A 17,874-nucleotide genomic window follows, 5' to 3' on the forward strand; every position below is an offset into this window, starting at 1 on the left:
ACTCGAGCAGCCCATCTTCTCCTCCTATCATATAACTAGTAGATGACATCCTTTCCTCCTGTTCTTAACCACAGAGTTTATTTTTGTTAATTGTATTTTCTCACACCCTGGAACTCCCCATCTCCCCAACTATCTTAAATAAGATGCCCTTCATAAGGGAAGAGCTTGGACCCAAATGGAGCATCTTCACCTTCGTTCAAGGCAGACCACGTTGGCTCCATGGTGGAAAGCCTTGGTGTCACTGATGCAATAGGATAAGGCACAGTTAGCTTTGGTTCATGACTCTTTGGGAAAGTTTATTATGAAAGATCTCAAGGCTTCTGGTGAGGCTCTTCACAAGATTTGATCTTATTTCTCTATTTTTTTTTTCTTTTTAGGCAACTGGGGTTAAGTGACTTGGCCAGGGTCACACAGCTAGTAAGCGTCAAGTGTTCGGTCTGAGGCCGGATTTGAACTCAGGTCCTCCTGACTTCAGGGCTGGTGCTCTATCCACTGCGCCCCCTAGCTGCCCCTCTATTTTTTTTTTAAACGGGTTTCATTTGGATGACTTACCACAGCTACATTTCCATAACACATCAGGCCATCTCCTTCGTAACCATCCTGGCAAACACAGCTCCAGAGGCCGGAGGAAGTGGACTGGCAGGTCGCCTGAGAAAAGGAAAGTGACAGGAAATGACTTTCCTTCACTGGCAGGGTCTATATCAGATCTATCAGGGCATTTCTAACCAATGAACAAGCATTGACTCAGAACTTACAATGTGCCTGACACTATGCTAAGTGCTAGGGATACAAAGAAAAAGCAGAAACAATGCCTGCCCTCAAGGAACTTACATTCTAATGGAAACACACATGGAAATAATGAGGTACATACAAGCAATACACAGAGGATATCCGTGTGCATAAGGAAACAGCTGAAGGGGCTGTAATTCTGTTAACTTGGGGAACTTTCACTACGGGAACTCTCTCTGCCCATTGCAGCTGGAAGCTAGTCAATATTTGAATACATAATTGTTTTTGTGGTTGTTTAATCATTTTCACTTGTGTCCAACTCATGACCTCATTTGGCGTTTTCTTGGCAGAGATACTGGGATGACTTGTCATTTCCTTCTCCAACTCATTTTACAGATGAGGAAACTGAGGCAAACAGGGTGAAGTGACTTGCCCAGGGTCACATAGCTAGTAAGTAAGTGTCTGGGATTGGATTTCAACTCAGGAAGATGAGTCATCTTGATTCCTGGCCCAGCACTCTATGCACTATGGCGCCCTCTAGCTGCAGATAAGTCCAAGGGAGTTGCATAAGGCATATAGAAATTAAGTCACCTTCCCACATCCCAGGGTCACACAGATATTAAGACCCAGAGGGAAGGATCTGGTCATAGGATTTCAAGTTGGAAGGCATCTCAAAGATTCCCCTCTTCTCCCTCTCTCACAAGAAGCTCCAGTCATTTCCATTTCCCTCTGAGATCAAACATAAATCCTTCTGTCTGAATTTTAAAGCTCTTACAACTTGGTTTCAATCTACCTCAGTTTCTTTAGCTGTAAAACAGAGGGGGTGGGGTAAATCTTCCTACCTTTCCAAGCTTATTGCATGTTACCTTCCTCTTTGCTTTGGCCAATCCGGCCAAAATGGCCTTTTCTCTATTTTTCACACAGAAGAGTTCATTTCTAACCTCCAGGCTTTTTCCCTATCCACGCCACATGCCTATTATGCCTTACCCCTCTTTATCACCACCTCAGAAAACTCCTCGTTTTTTTTTTCACAATTCAATTCAAGTACCTCTTTATATATGAAATATTTCCTGATCCCAGCCCAATGGCTACTCCCTTCCTAATGACTTTTACTTAGCTATTTTGTATTTCGTGTGTATTTAGTTGGTATTTTCTTACATATGTCTTTGTTGTCTTCCTCACAGAATATAAGCTCCTCAAGAGGAGAGGCCATTTTATTTTTGGTATTTGTGCCCCCAAAGCCTGGCACACATTGGGCATTTAATAAATGCTTGTTGGTTGCTTGATTGAGTCCAGTCAAAAACTGCTATCATTATTTATTTTTGTGTTGCCAGGATCTCATCCATAACAGGTGCTTAATAAATGTTTGCTGAATCACTGAAAGTCTTTCATATCTATTACCTCATTTGATCCTCGCATCAACCCTATGACCCAGGTATCTTTAGCCCCATTCTACATATGGGAAAATTGAGGCTCAAATGACCATGGCTCAAAGACTCCGGCTCAGAGCTGCAAAAGGTCTTGCCAGGGTCAGCCAGATGGTAAATGGCAGAGTCAAGATTGGAGCACGAGTCCTGTATTCTCCACTTTCTACCTCACTGCTCCTCCCCATTAAAAGCTACTCACCAGGGGATGACATTTCCTCATTTGTTCCAAGCATGACGTTACGGGTTCACAATCCATCCCGTTGCCTCGGAATCCCTTCTTACACTCACAGGTATGCTGCAATTCCAGAATGGGGCATGAGAGTAGTTATTAAACAATTCGTTTCTTCAGACTTTTTAAAAACACAATAAAAATGTCGCCATTTAAAAACACAATAAAAATGTCGCAAATCATCACCAATGGATGTAGTAGTGACCTTCACCAATACATAGAATAATAATACTTCACAATCACATAGTACTTAGGGCTTTTCAACCCTTACCTGACTTATCTGATTTGTATCTCACAACAAGCCTATGGGGTTGATACTGAAGGTTTTGTTATCCCTATTTTAAAAATCTATTTTTAGTTTTTAACATTCAGTTTTATAAGATTTTGAGTTCCAATTTTTTTCCCCCTTCCTCCCTTCTCCCTTCCCCAAGATGGCATGCAACCTGATATAGGGTATACTTGTATAATCTATTATTCCCATTTTACAGATGATGAATCTGAGGCTTAGAAAAGTTTCATGACTTTTCCAGGGTCACACAGCTAACAAGTGACAGAATCAGGATTCCACCACAGGTCTTCCTTCCTCCTAGCCCAGTACTCTATCAATCAATTAATCAACAAGAATCTATCAATCTCTAACTACATGCCAGGCACTGGGCTAAGGTCTGGGGCTACAAAGAGAGGTAAAAAAAATACCCCCAAACCCCCCCAAAACAAAAAAACATGGTTCCTCCTCTCTCAGAGCTAACATTCTAATGGGGCTGACAATCTGCTAATTACTATGTATATATAAGATATATGATCTATTAGTGTAATGGAAGGTAACCTCTGAGGGACTAGGGGAGGTGTTGGGAAAGGGGTTCCTGTACAAGGTAGGATCTTGGCTGAGTCTTGAAGGAAGCCAAGAAGGTTAAGAGGTAGAAAGCATTCCAGGCAGAGGGGATAACCAGTACAAAGACAAAGAGTCTGGAGATAATACTATTATTACCATCCCATATTCCCTACTTATCTCACAAAGTTATTTCAAGGTTAAATGAGATAATGTATTTGAAGTGCTTTGCAAACCTTACAAGCCTATAAAAATGTCAGCTACAATGATTATTATCACGGTTATTTTTAACCTCCATTTTGCAGATGAAAACACTGAGGCTGAGCCACATTAAGAGACTTGCCCAAGGTCACACAGTTACTGTCAGAGGCAGAATTCGAATCCATTTTTTTCCAGGTTCCAAAGCCAGTGCTCTTTCTATTATGTCTCTTTAGTGCTGGGGAGTTGGGAAGCAGGACAGATTGGAGAAATATTGGTCACTTCCTGCCAGGTGCTCTTTCTAAAGACCTTTGTTTCCTGGCTATTTGTTGTTAGCAGCCAATGCCCATTTCCTCTTCTGGAGGCATTGTGGAATTCTGTAGCGCAAGAGAGAGTGTCATGGAATGTCGGAGTTGGAGCATCCTTAAGGTCGGCTACGTGGGCCTCCATGGTTTAAAGAGAGAAAAAAAAGCAACCCAAGGTTCAGAGTAATTAAATGACCTTCTCATTCTTGCATAAGCGGCAGTTAAGGCTTGAATTCCCATCTTTTGACTCCAAGTCCGAATGCTGTTCTGCTCAGAGCCATCACTAGGGATTTTTCTGTACTTGGGGCAAACGGTCAGCATTGTGCTCTCAGCTGGAGCTGAGAAGGCAGGCATCCCAAGGATCCTTGTACAAGGTTGTGGGGGTGGGGGAGCTCATTTCTGCCTACCATCTGGTAGCTTCCTAGTTTAACTCATTATTCATGTTAAATAGATGCTAAATTATGTTGTTTCTGTCATGCTGAAGGACTTCTGAGTACTGTTGGTGCCCTGGGGCCAGACTCCTATTACCCTGCCTTGTTAATAATAACCACAATAGTGGCTAGTACTTATGTAGTGCTTAAAGATTTACCAAGAATTTTACATATTAATTCAGATCATCACAACGACTCTGTGAGAGAGGGCCTATCATGACCCCATTTTGCAGATAAGGAATTTGAGGTAAAGAGGGATGATGTAACTTGCCAGGGTCACCTAGCTAATGCTATTTGATCATTACAACAACCTTATCAGGTAGGTGCTACCCCCAGATGAGGAAAATGAGGCACGCAGGGTGAAGTGACTTGCCCAGGGTCACACAGCTAGTAAGTGTCTGAGGTCGGATTTGAACTCAAGATGAGTCTTCCTGACTCTAGACCTGGCACTGTATCTACTGTGCTACCTAGCTGCCTGTAACTAAAACACATTCAATCCTATGGTACCATCTCTAAGCCTGCTTCTTGTCTGACAGCTGACCTGTCACTCACCTGGCCAGGACCTATATACAAACATGTTGCGTTATCGTGGCAACCTCCAACGTTGGGGAGCAAGCAGCTGTTAATTGCTGTGCAGTCCCTTCCGTCCCCAGTCCATCCAGGTTGGCAGACACACATGTGGGTTCCTGTGCCAGTTTTAACACATTCTGCCTGTGGAATCGAACAAGACAAAACAAAACCCACTAGAAGCTTTGGCGTGGTCATAGGGATAGGGACAGGATCCATGATTTCACTGGTACAGGGAATTCCAGGTAAGAAAACTCTCTCTACCAACATATGTTGGTGACTTAGATCCATAGAGTTGCCTAGGGCATTGAGGGGTTAAGTGACTGTCCCAGGGTCATGTAGACAGTAAATGTCATGGGAAGGACTTTAAATCAAGTCTTCCTGGCTCTAAAGCAGGGCTATATCCACTGCAATATTTCCCCTCTGTCGTCAGGCTCTTGTGGCTCAAAAACAAACAAAAAACAAACCCCAAGACCCGGAAATCCCACCTTGCTCTCTTCTCTGTCCCACCCCCTACAACTTCCAACCCATACATGAGATAAAGCCAAATTCTCACATTGCTACTGCAGCCTCCTGGGATGATTCCTGCACAAGGGTCTACTTCTGTACAAGTGGTCCCGTCACCTTCGTATCCTTGTTTGCAGATGCAGCTGAAAAACAGGATTGCACTCAGATATGGAATCAGAGGACAGTCCTTGGTAGTCATATGCCCCAAACTCCCACCGAGCCCAGGAAATGCCCCCACAGAATGGGTTATACGAGCCTGAACATCTCCAATTGTGAATTGCCTTCTTTGGAAGCATCTTGTTGCATTTGGGGGTATTTCTATGAAAGTTTTTACTAAAAATGAGTTGAACTTGCTTCCCTCTCCTTCTACCGGTGACCAATATCTACTCCCATTCTGATATGTTAGCTCTTGAAATATACAAAAAGACAATTGTCATATTTTCCCTAAATCATCTCTTTAAAAAATTAAGAAACTCCCAGTTCTAATTTTCACATGACATGGTTCCTAGGCCGTTTGCCACTCTGCTAATCTTCTAATCTGCTAATCTACACATAATTCTATTTGCAGATATCCCCCTTAAAATGTGATAGCCAGAGAATAGAACAAAAGATCCAGGGACATTCTGACCAAGGCAGAGTATAATGGGACTGTTACCTTCTTTGAATCGGACACTTACTGAAAGAGGAATTCTTTCCAGGAAACATTTCTAATATATTTCATAGTAAAAAGGAAGGGTATGGTGACCCATTCAGCCCAGCTTTAATTTGCTGAACAAGGCTTTAACGGCTACAGAAAGCAAGAGTTTCTGAAGAAGTTGGAATTGGAGAGGCAGTCGGAGAACCATCATTTTCATTCTCTAAGAGACAATGGCGATGTTAGTTAAGAATATATTCATTTGTAAAACTCACAAAAGAGGATAGAGGGAAATTATGACTTACACTGCCTTACAAAATAGTGAGAAAAAAACAAGTTTAAAGATATTTTGGCCAAAGATCCAACTAACCAAAATCATTCTGAGGATGTTTAATGATGAAAACATAAAGAGGATAGCAAACAAAAAAAAATGGAAAAAATTTGTAAAAAACAAATAAAATGCAAAAGCTCTTTTCACTATCAAGGACAATGAATCCATCCCATTTGGACTGTGATATTATAGACTGAAATGTGGTACATGAAAAGTGGATATGGAAGAAAGTAGAAGAAGGATGGAAAGAATAGCTGGATTGGGCCAAGTAGAGAGAAGGTGATGCAATTCTGAGGGCACAGATCATTGATTCTTAATATAGCTGAAAGAAAGCAAGGTGCCAAGGACTTGGAATGAGTTTAAGTCATTATCACCTCCCTTCCTAATCCTTAGCAAAAAAGGATGATCAAGAAAATATAGTTGTTTATTCTCGAAGAGGACCATGACATCAGGAAGATGATGACATGACTTGAAAGTGAATTGGATGTAGGTGAGGGAGGGCTGTGTAAGGTCACCAGTCTCATTTTCTCCTCCAGAGCCAACTGGGTCCAGTTGCAAGATATACATCAGGATGGCTGGAAACGGCCCCCTACTTGACATGCACATTCTTGCTGAAGTGATGACAATGACTTCCTCATTGGTGGTCCAGAGACAAAAGCGCCCCACTAAAGGAAGGGCAGCAAGAGAGGGCATTTCTATCAAAGTCTTTTACAAAGATCCACCAGCTCCCATTTTATCCAGAAGGTATTTGTGGTTAAGAAGAGCATTGTTTTCATCCTCTATTATTTCTGTCTGATTCCAGAACCAAGTCCAAGGCTCAGCTCTCTAGGGAGTCGTCATATACGGGGAGTCCCCAAAGTCCTGGCACAGCCTTCAGATACACTAATTTTTTTGGGGTACCCTGTATATTAACCTGATGATCATGGGATCAGGGGCTTATTAGACATGAATACCGGTATGTAAACAGTCTCTCTTATGGGCTGTCCTTAAGAGAAAGCTAAAATCTCTGACTGAGGCAATCTGGTTTAAAAGGAAGAGAAGCATTGGATGAAAATTTAAAATGGGTATTTTTGAGCCTGGGGAAAATCAAGGAGGGAATCCTTTCCCTTCTGTCCTATAAAACACATGTAAAGAGTTAGAGTTAGGATAATGTTTCCTCCAAGGCAGATGATCATTCATCTCCAACAGGGTGACAAGCCTTTCCTAATTTAGCCAGGCTGGTCCTCAGGTGACAGACAAGAAATTCATCAACAGAGGAAACTTTTTCAGCCTATCAGAGTTTGTATTCTTTTATCAAAGTCTTCAAGAATCCAAAAGACTAAAGTAGAAATCAACAACAACAATACACTTCCTTCTTTTTTTGAGGGGTGGTGGAGAAAAGAGGCTTTAGGGGGCAACTAGGTTTAGGTGACCCAGTGGATCAAGCACCAGCTCTGGAGTTGGGAGGACCTGAGTTCAAATCTGGCCTCAGACACATAATACGCACTTAGCTGTGTGACTCTGGGCAAGTCACTGAACCCCAATGGCCTCAGCAAAGGAAAAAAAAAGAGGCTTTATAATTCCAAGAGGAAAGAAGATAGGGGTCTTCTCAGCAAAAAGGATGATCGTGTAAATGTAAACAAATATCAACCCACATGCTTACTTTCTCATCTCAATAAATCTTTATGAGAAACACATATATACATTGAAGGCATTCTTGATGAAGGGAGGTTTTAAAGTACAGAAAAGAGGCTTGGAAATAAAGTTCTATAATCAATTAAAAGGTAGAAATTAAATTTAAATTATAAATGAAATAAGTTAAGAGGCATTAATTAGTTAATTAATGAAAAGGTATAAAAAATTCGGAATCCCATCCCATTTGTGCTTGTTGGTAGTTCATAAAAAAAGCATTTGTTTTGTCATAGTAAAATATTCTCTTAAAGGTCTTTCTCCAGTTGGGAGTCTCCTGTGTATGTGTCAGAATTATGCAAGATTCCTTTTGAGATGTTAACAACTGAGATGGTTTTGTTTGATGATGATTAAGAGGCACAACATGGGAAAATCCATATTCTTCAGGGTTTGTTAGCAGTAGTGTGCTGGCAAATGTTTAACAACCGGCTTTCTTAAAAAAAGGCAGGCAAGGCACACTTTTAAGTTTAATCCACATTATTAACATTTTCTCCATCACTTTCTTAAGTTTAGATAATCAACAAAACAATAATTCAAGCTCTGACTTGTAGCATTTGCCAATTACCAAGGTGTAAATGCTCGCATGGAAATTTAACAATTGGCTCTCTAAAGAAAGTTCAAGTTGGCTGGTGTAGTCCCTATTGTGGAAGTTATCCAGCACAGAGTCCAAATGGATGGGGGATTTGCTATAGGAGGTCGGATCCCCTAAAGGCTCCTGTTTGCTGATGACATTATGTTGAGGGCATCATGCCCTGGAATATTGCAAAGTATCTTAAATGAAATCCATTAATGTTTAAGAGTTTGACTTAACAATCCGCATGGGAAAAACCAAGTGGATGAATGATGCATATTGTCCAGACAATGGTATATAGTTGAAGTGACAACATATAGAACTAGCAAGTTACTACATAAATATTGGACAGACATTGAACATAATTAATAACTCTGTTCCAGAATTGGACAGAAGGAAGAGAGCAGGATGGATTGTTTTAAGGAAAATATACAATGTTTTTAATGATTCCCAGCTTCTTCATGAAACAAAGGGGCTTTTATCTTAATTTAATTCTTTTAAAATATGGAATGCTTCACAAATGTGTGTCATCCTTGTGCAGGGGGCTATGTTAATATTCTCTGAATCATTCCAATTTTAGCATATGTGCTGCCAAAATGAGCACAGGTAAGAGTATATTGTATAGAGAGTATATCATATAGCATATTGTACCAATGTATAAGATTATAGATCAATGAACAAAATATCAGTATATTTACTTTTATTAATAATAGTTGCTAGCTAATGTTTATATAGGTTTTTAAGGTTTGGAAACAGCTTTCAATATACTATCTTATTTGATACTCCCAACAATCCTGTGAAATAGGTGGCATTACTATTCCCATTTTACAGATGAGGAACCTGAGCCTGAGAAAGGTTGAATAACCTGCTCAGGGTCACACACCTAGGAAGTATCTCAGGCAGGATTTGAGCTCAGTTTGTCCGGATACCAAGTCCAGCAGTCTATTCACCTAGCTGTCTCAGATATTAAAATCTTTGTGATGATGGAAAATAAGTCCCTCTTCTTTCTGGGCCTAATTTTACTCATATTTAAAGGGCAAATCATCTTTCTTCACTGGTCCTCAAGTTACTCATCTGTAAAATGAAATACCTAGCCTTCAAAGACCCCTTCTAGCTCTGAACTATGAGAAGTTCCTTAGGCGATGAGTCCACCCTTGATTGTTAAAAGATAGCTGTCTTACCTGGCAACTCCACTGCTGTATTCACAGTTTGCACGGATATGACAGAATTGGACATAGGGGCCACATGCTGTGGTTTGCTTATCACAGAACTTTCCAGCTGATCCATCCTTACAGGTTCCAGGAAGGCAGGCCCCATCACCATCTACTCGATTATCACACTTCCCATGAACACATAGACATTCTAGAAGACAAGGGAAATTGGGGCTCAGTTTTGGGGGTACAATCTAAACTCTGATCTGGTGTCATAGAAGACAACTACATGAGCCATGAAGATGGCCCAGAGTGATTTTTTTCATCAATTGACATAGTACAGGTTTATCCAAAAGTGAGTGGAAAACAGAGAAGAGATTGGTAACCTACCCTAGTTAGGTAGGGAATATTTATATCCTATCCTTTTCCTCTTTCCTTATCAGTTACAGTTGCTTTAAAGAAACTTACAATATCAATAAGTTAAGTCTTAGCAATGAATGGAACTGAGGATCTTATTTTGGACCCATGCCAGCATCTCTTTTAAAAGAAAGTCTTTTTTTTTATGCCTTTTTCTGTCTTAAAATATTGTTGATTTCCTATGACACCTCTTTTCCCTCTCTCTATCCCACCACACATACCTGAGCTTTTCCTTGAAACAAATAACTTAACTAAGATCACAGATTACTTAATTGGTTCACAGTCAAAGCAAAACAAATCTATATATTGGCCATGTCTGAAAACATATGCCTACTTCAGCACCCATTGTTCACAATGTTTACCTGTTTGCCAATAGGAAGGAGGCATGCATCACCAGCAATTTCCAGGGTGGTTTCCTATATTTTACTCATTACTTAGTACATGGCATATTTTCCTGTCATATGTGAGAAAAAGGTGGATGTATGGCTAATTTTCTGGGGGGTGGGGGTGGGTGGTGGACATCTGATCCTATGAAAGATGCCCAGAAGGATAAGAAGCAGTATGGCATATATAACAGAAAGAGCTTTGGATCTGGAAACCAGAGGACAGGTGTTTGAATCTCAGCGCTTATACTAGCTGGGTAACCTTGGTCAGATATCTGTGCCTCAGTTTCCTCATCTATAAAATGAGAGAGTTGGACTTGATCCCAGAATTTCAGAGTTTAAGGGACCTCAGTGGTCATTTACTCAATTTGAATCTGAAAAAGAGTCTACAACAAACCCGATGAATGGTTATCCAGCTTTCAAATGACCTCAAGTGAAAAGGAAGCTATCTTCCTCACCAGTAGCCCATCCCACTTTGAGACAACTCTCATTGTTTTAGGAACTTTTTCCTAACAGGAAGCCTAAATTTATCTATTTGCAACTTTCATTTTTTTTCTTGTTTTGCCCTCTGGGGCCAAGCTGAATAAATCTAATCTCTTTGTACCTCCTTAGGTGCTAGGGATACAAAGACTGAAAAAAAAATAAACAGACCAATCCTTGCTCTAGGAGCTGGAAGAAAACAACACATAAATATAAATAGAAGTTAACAGAAATAAATACAAAATAAATTTTGGGTGGGAGGGCACTAACACCTGCAGGAAGGAGGAAAGTCTTCTTGTAGGAGATGTAAGCTAAGTCTTGAAGGTAGGCAGGGGTTCCAAGTGGTGGAGATGAGGAGGGACAACATTCTAGGTCTTGAGACCATTGTCAAGGGAAAGAGAAGAGGGCATCCAGTGAGAGGAGCCAATCCCATGATGATTCTTAAAGAGGGGCTTACAAATCTTTGAAAAGGTAAAAATTCATTGGAAAGGAGTAAGATTCAAATATGGACACGAGCCCAACATGTGTATGTATAAATGTATGCATATATGTATATTTGCCATTTGGTCGTTTCAGTTGTGTCCTACTCTTTGTGACAGCATTTAAGGTTTTCTTGGAAGAGATACTGGAATGGTTTGCCATTTTCTTCTCCAGCTCATTTTACAGATGAGGAAACTGAGGCAAACAGGGTGAAATGACTTGCCCAGGGTCACACAGCTAAGAATTGCCTGAGACTGCATTTGAACTCAGGTCTTCTTGACTCTAGGCCAAGCACTCTATCCACCATGGTACCACCTAGCTGCCCCTTCATTTTACACCAAAGAAAGCAGAGGCTTACAGAGGCCAAGTGACTTTTCCTGTGGTTATTCCGGAGCCAGTTAGCCCACGAGCATTTATTAAAAACATTTATTTTGTACCCAGCATGGTATTTAGTGCTAAAGATATAAAGAAAGGCAAAAATCATGGTGCCTGCCCTCAGGGAGCTCCCATTCTAATGGGGGAGACAACAGGCAAACAAGTATGTACCTCAAAATATTTCAAATAAGAGCTGATATTTATAACGGCTTTAAGGTTTCCAAAACTCTTTATAACTCTTTATATTTATATTACTTAGGCTTCCTAATAACCCTGTGAAGTAAATACTTTTGTTGTCCCTATTTTAGCAACTTATCAAATGAGCTAATAATAATGACAGTTATAAATTTAAGCTAATAATAACAATAATAATAATTTTTACACAGTGCTTTAAGGTTTGCAAAGCACGACAATCCTGGGAGGTAGATGCTATTATCCCCATTTCACAGATAAGGAAACTGAGGCAGAAAGTGGTTAAATGACTTGCTCAGGGTCACACAGCTGGTAGGAAAAGCACTGGACTTAGAGTCAGAGGGCCTAGATTTCAATCCTGGACGTGGTTAAGTGATTTTCCTAGAGTCACATAGCTAGTAGCTATTTGAGGTAGGATTTAGAACTTCAGTCTGCCAACATTGCATGCCACCAAGCTAAAGGCATGTTGACAAGGAATTTTGGACAATGATAAGCTGATACTCCACCAACATCACCTCTTCATTGAGGCTATAAATAGCATGGGATAAATCAAGTCTCATAAAGGTAACGAAGTGGTCCCTAAATTAAGGGATGACTTACTTTTTTCACACTGGGGTCCGTATTTCCCAGGATTGGAGCAGAATTGACAGTGAGAGCCTTGGAATCCGTCATCACAAATGCAAGTCCCATTGCCACTGAGCCCATCAACACACTGTAACAAGAACAGGCTCTTTGGTAAGTCAACATCACCCAGGGAAATATTCCCTAGGCAACTTGACTTTTTGACTTAACTTTGTCACTCCACAGGGTGCTATTTCTAGAACTTGGTGTGATATTGAATCTCAAGAAAGAGGAAGTCACATTCATTGCTTGTTGAGTATTTCTCAAACTAGGGTTTAGGACTTTACAGGGACTCATGGGAGAAATACTCAGGGGGCACAAGGAAAACCTAGAAGTTATAAATTGCTTTTGTCACCAAATAAACCCTGGGTCATAGGAGTCTAGGGTGAGTGCTAAAAGGGCTAGAAGGCCATCTAGTTCAACCCTCTCATTTTATAGATAGGAAAACTCAGGCCTAGGGAGGTCATGGGGCTCATAGATTTAGAGCTGGAAGACACTTTGGAGGCCACCTGCTTTGACCCTCTCATTTTACAAGTGAGGAAATGGGGCTCACGGATGTTAAGTGATTTTTCCCAAGGACGCACAGCTAATAAATTTCAGAGGCTGAATTTGAACTCAGATCTTCTTGTTTTCTATTCTAGTATTCTATCTAAAATCCACTTTTTGGCTTCTATGCTTACATTTCTTTCCCTTTTTTCCCTTCTAACACTTAAAATTTGTTTGGATAGCAAGAGAGAAGTTGAAATTACAGCTCTCTCCTTGGCTTTTTGCTGGAAGAGTTACGTTAGTTGTTGTCCTTAGCTCTCAAAGAGGACCAAAATGACATTACTATGTTGGGGTCAAGGTACAGTGTGTCCGACTATGGCTGATCAGACTGATATGAACTCAGAAGGCTCTACCATAGGTCAGGCACAAATAGTCCATATTATACGTTTGGAGTGGAGATGTTTCTAAATTTGTACATCTCTCATAGAAAAGATACATATGTACCGTACAAACCGTAGACCTGTTTCCTTTTCTCATTGTGCCCTACCACCCCTTTCCCCTCCCTTTCCTTTCCCTCCTCTCCAATCTCTTTCCACCCCTTGTCACCTGTCCATTTCCAGAACATGGATTGGAGAAACCTCCTGGACACTGGTTACAGTCTGGACCGTAGAAGCCTTTGCAACACTTGGGTATCTGAGAAACACAATTCTGTTTTTATTTTTCAGTCTATAAAACCAAACTCAGCTCTCCGTTTGCTTGTTCAAAGATGTGATAAGTCAATTATTACAAATGATGAGATCCCCTCATTAACCATCTTCTTTCTTTCACAGAGGACAGAGAGTTTTTTCAGGGTTCAGTACTGCCTCTCCCCTTTGGCAAGCAAGGATGGTGAAGCATGGAGAGGAAAGTGACATTTGGATGAAAGAAACTTTGGGTCTGGCCAAGTTGCTGGAACAAAGCCCTCAACCCCATGCCTTACCTTTACAGTAGAGTTACAGTATCTGGCACAACCCTTGGTAGGAAATTTCTCATTTCCTATCTTGCGACCATAAACACAGTTGGATGTAAATAGGCTCTGGAAAGAGACAGAGGAGAAAAAGCATGACCACGCTAAAATATGAAGGTAACTCAAAGAAAATCTGCCAACATTATTTGGGTTGTTAGGTGATTATCAAGTCAACGAGACTTTATTAAGCACATACTATGGTGTGCGCATATTGTATCTCATTAGAAAGAGAACTTCAAATCGATTAGACTAGCTATGCCATTTGGGGGATACATGGAGGTAGATTCTGCTCCAGGAAAAGCCACCATGTGGCCAACCAGGATTCCAGAGGACTGCTGATGGAGGGTGTTACCTATGTCCCAACACACAATGTCAAACATGACCATTGGGAAAATTTGTTCTGCTCGACTTTGCTTTTTGTTACAAGGATTTTGCTTTTTCTTTTTTAAGTGGAAGGGGGTAATTGTGAGGGAGAGGAAATCAATGCACATTAGTTGAAAAAAAAATTAACTGAACCCCACTCCAAATACCCCTGAATTTATACAGCAGACATTTATGAGAAGGTTGGCTGTTCTTTCCTTAACAAAAGGATTTCATTAAGACTCACAATCTTCTTTTTTTCTGTATTTGGTAATTCTCTCTCTTTCTTCTCCTTCTCTCTCTCTCTCTCTCTCTCTCTCTTCTTCTTGTTAGTATCTAACCTTCTGCAGGAATCACCAGATAGAGAACCAGCCTCAAGGTCAGGAAGACATGAGTTCAAATCCTAACTCTGACACACACGGGCTGTGTGACTCTAGACAAATCATTTAACCTCTCAGTGCCCTGGGCAGCTCTAGAAGACAACAGTTGGAGAGCAGGTGCTGATCGGCCATTGATCCAACATCGTGAAATCCCTATTCTTATCTGTTATGAAAGGAGATGCAAACCCCTGGCTGCCAGCTTCTTCCTGTGTGAGAACTTTTCCTATGCTATGTGACTCTCCCTATAGCAAATTTCTCATTCTCTTTTCTGGTCAGAAAGCAAAATAGGTCATAGTGACTTCCAGAATGAAGTATGGGGGGAAAGTACCCAGTCAGATGACTTGGGTTCATATACTCTGTCTGTGACTTATTGACGACGTGATTTGGAGAAGGCCACTTGATTACCTCCTCAGTTTCTTCGTCTGCAAAATGGAGGCTCTGGACTTGTGAGCCTCTGGGGTATTTTTTAGCTTTAAATCTATAATCTATGACATTTTGTTCACGTTTTTTTTTCTTTTGGAATAGACCTGTGATTTCAGTTTCTTTATCTGTAAATGGTACAATAAAAGCACCTATATCCCAAGATTGTTCCCAGGATAAAATAAAACAATTTTTGGAAAGCATTTTGCAAAGTTTAAAGTGCTCTATAAATGCTGTCATTATTTCACTGGTGTAGGAAGTTCTTGCTGTCAATACAGATCAGCACACGCTTTGCAACTTATAGACTTATAAGGCAATTGCCTGGGGCACTAAGACGTCAAGTGACTTGTCCAGGGTCACCCAGTCAGAGCATATCAGAGGTGGAAAACTCAGGTTTTTCTGACTCCAAGACTTGCCCTGTATCCCCTACACCATGCAACCTGTCCTTTTTCAAATGAGAAAATTTTAAAATAAAGGGGAAAAAATAGGGTAAGAGCTAGCCTTATAACATTCCAGTTAGAATAGGTACCTGTTTTAAATGAAAAAACAAAACAAAACAAAACAAAAAAAAAGATAGCAGGAAGAGGCGTGAAACCCTATCTATGTTTCCAGGCTTTATTTGTAATTTCACGAAATATTCCCACTCACCAAGGGCTCTGAGTTGGCAGGACACACGCTCCAGTATACCATGCCACAGCTCACACACGTGCCCTGAAATGAGAACAGGGGCACATGAGACCTTTTTGGGAGGTGCCCGCTGAGAATCATGGGCTGATATGAACAAGGAAAAGACTGACCTCGGGTTGGGGAGGAGGGATCCCATGGCAAAGTGAGCCTTTAGCTCATTCATTTCCACTTTCTCTGGTAGAATCTTGGAGGTAGGAGGGGCCTTACCAGACTCTGAGCAAGAATTCACGACACACAAAACCCAACCAATGTGCTATCCAGCTTCTACTGAAAGACCTTCAAGGATGGGGAGCTCACCACCTCTTGAGGCAGCCCACCTCCCTTTGGGATGGCTCCGGTTGTGGGATTTTTTCCTGTTTGTCTCTTGTAACTTCCTGTCATTGCTCTGAGCTCTACCCTCTGGGTGACAAACAGGAAATCTAATCCCTCTTCCATTTCAAACACATGAAGACAGCTATCACGTATCCCTCAAGTCTTCTCTTCTCCAGGATTAATAAACATCTTCAGTGTGTAGAATTCAAGATTTAGAGCTGGAAGTGACCTCAGAGGTCATGGGGTCCAATCCCCTCCTTTTGCAGATGAGGAAACTGAGGCCCAGAGGTGTGACAAGGAAATTGCACGAGGTCACAGGTAGTGACCCTGGAAGGATTTCAACCTCGGTTCGCTGGCTCCAAAGCCAGTATTCTTTCTTCTGGATCATTCTTTTCCATCATGGTTTCAAGTTCTCTTTACCATCTTGGTTGCTTTCATCTGGATGCCATTCAGCTTATTAATATCTTTCCTAAAATATAGCTTTTAGAATGTGACACAATAATCCAGATGTGTTAAAAAAAATAGACAAATTGTTCCCAGTCTTCCACCAGTCCTGGGCATGTTTCCCAGCCCCTACTCTCTGTACATTTTCCAGAAAATATTGAAATTTTAAAAGACTCATTAAAATCCTCCTAAATCATCTATAACAAATGACAGTTATTCTTAGCAGAAGAGGAGATTTGTAAGCTCATAGCTCCTCTTAAGAGGATAAACTTCTGCTGGAAGGAAACATAGAGGTCTGTCTAGAATTCAACCACCTTATTTTATAGTGAGAAACCAAGCCCAGAGAAGTTAATAATTGGTCCAAGGTCACACAAGTAGTAAGTGCCAGAGTTAGGATTGGAACTCAAATCTTTGACTCCAAATCCAGTCATGCTTCCACTGTACCACAGCAACAACTCGTCGGACTATTCCTCCATTCTTGGATTTTCAACCCTGTTGGTGTTGCGTGGTGCCTGTGTTAGGACAGAGGTCAAGTGATCTGCCCAAGGTCACCCAAACAGTCAGCATCAGAGTCAGCATTTGAACTCATTGGGATTGTAATCTAGAGTTGGGAAGGGTGTCCAAGGCTCAGAAAAGATTAAAGGCTTGTTAACATCACATGAGTGTGAAATACAAGAAAGAGTGAGCATTTGAACTCAGGTCCTCTGATGGTCAGTCTAGGATGCTTCCCAATGGACACAGTCCTAGCCTCTGATTTCAGCTTTTGTATTCATCTCTCCAGGGTGCTGACTTTCATATGTGAAACTTAAGTTCTTTACACTATAGCTTAAAGCCATAATCTGTATCTATAACCCAGCCCCCTCCTACCTTTCCAGTCCTCTCACATCTTACTCCCTGACACATACTCTTCGATCCAGGGACACCAGCCTCTGGGCTGTTCCAGCAATAAGATCCTCCATCTCTCAGCTCTGAGTATTTTCTCTGACTGTCCCCCACGTCTGGAATTCTCTTCTTCTTCCCCTCGACCACTGACCTCCCAGGCTTCCTTTAAGTGCAGACTAAAATTCTACCCACTACAAGAAGCCTTCCCCAGTCCTTTTTGTTCCAGTGCCTTCCCTCTGTTAATTATTTCTTATTTATCCTGTATATAGCATACTTTAAGTTTATGTATATTTGTTTGAATTTTGTCTCCCCCGTTAGATTATAAGCTCCTTGAGGGCAGGGACTATCTTTTATCTCTTTTCATATCCCCAC

General features: G+C 41.0%; 1 protein-coding gene and 1 non-coding gene across 3 annotated transcripts in view; both read right to left on the reverse strand.

Annotated features, from left to right (window-relative positions):
- STAB2 (stabilin 2) overlaps positions 1 to 17,874 on the reverse strand; it is a 164,216-nt gene that overhangs the window by 97,783 nt on the left and 48,559 nt on the right. For both annotated transcript variants that reach the window (XM_027855863.1, XM_027855864.1), the window contains exons 19-27: positions 15,826 to 15,888; positions 13,991 to 14,086; positions 13,618 to 13,704; positions 12,505 to 12,616; positions 9,608 to 9,788; positions 5,272 to 5,365; positions 4,701 to 4,859; positions 2,356 to 2,451; positions 553 to 648 (exon numbers count right to left, since the gene is read on the reverse strand). In XM_027855863.1, the coding sequence (XP_027711664.1) occupies positions 553 to 648; positions 2,356 to 2,451; positions 4,701 to 4,859; positions 5,272 to 5,365; positions 9,608 to 9,788; positions 12,505 to 12,616; positions 13,618 to 13,704; positions 13,991 to 14,086; positions 15,826 to 15,888 (984 nt within the window). The remainder of the gene's footprint in view (positions 1 to 552; positions 649 to 2,355; positions 2,452 to 4,700; positions 4,860 to 5,271; positions 5,366 to 9,607; positions 9,789 to 12,504; positions 12,617 to 13,617; positions 13,705 to 13,990; positions 14,087 to 15,825; positions 15,889 to 17,874) is intronic.
- Positions 8,925 to 9,030, reverse strand: LOC114038565. Its single transcript, XR_003568571.1, has one exon. It is a non-coding gene; the product is annotated as a U6 spliceosomal RNA (small nuclear RNA).

Source organism: Vombatus ursinus, unplaced genomic scaffold, assembly GCF_900497805.2.
Source record: "Vombatus ursinus unplaced genomic scaffold, bare-nosed wombat genome assembly UNPS02011334.1, whole genome shotgun sequence".
In the NCBI taxonomy this organism is placed as follows: domain Eukaryota; kingdom Metazoa; phylum Chordata; class Mammalia; order Diprotodontia; family Vombatidae; genus Vombatus; species Vombatus ursinus.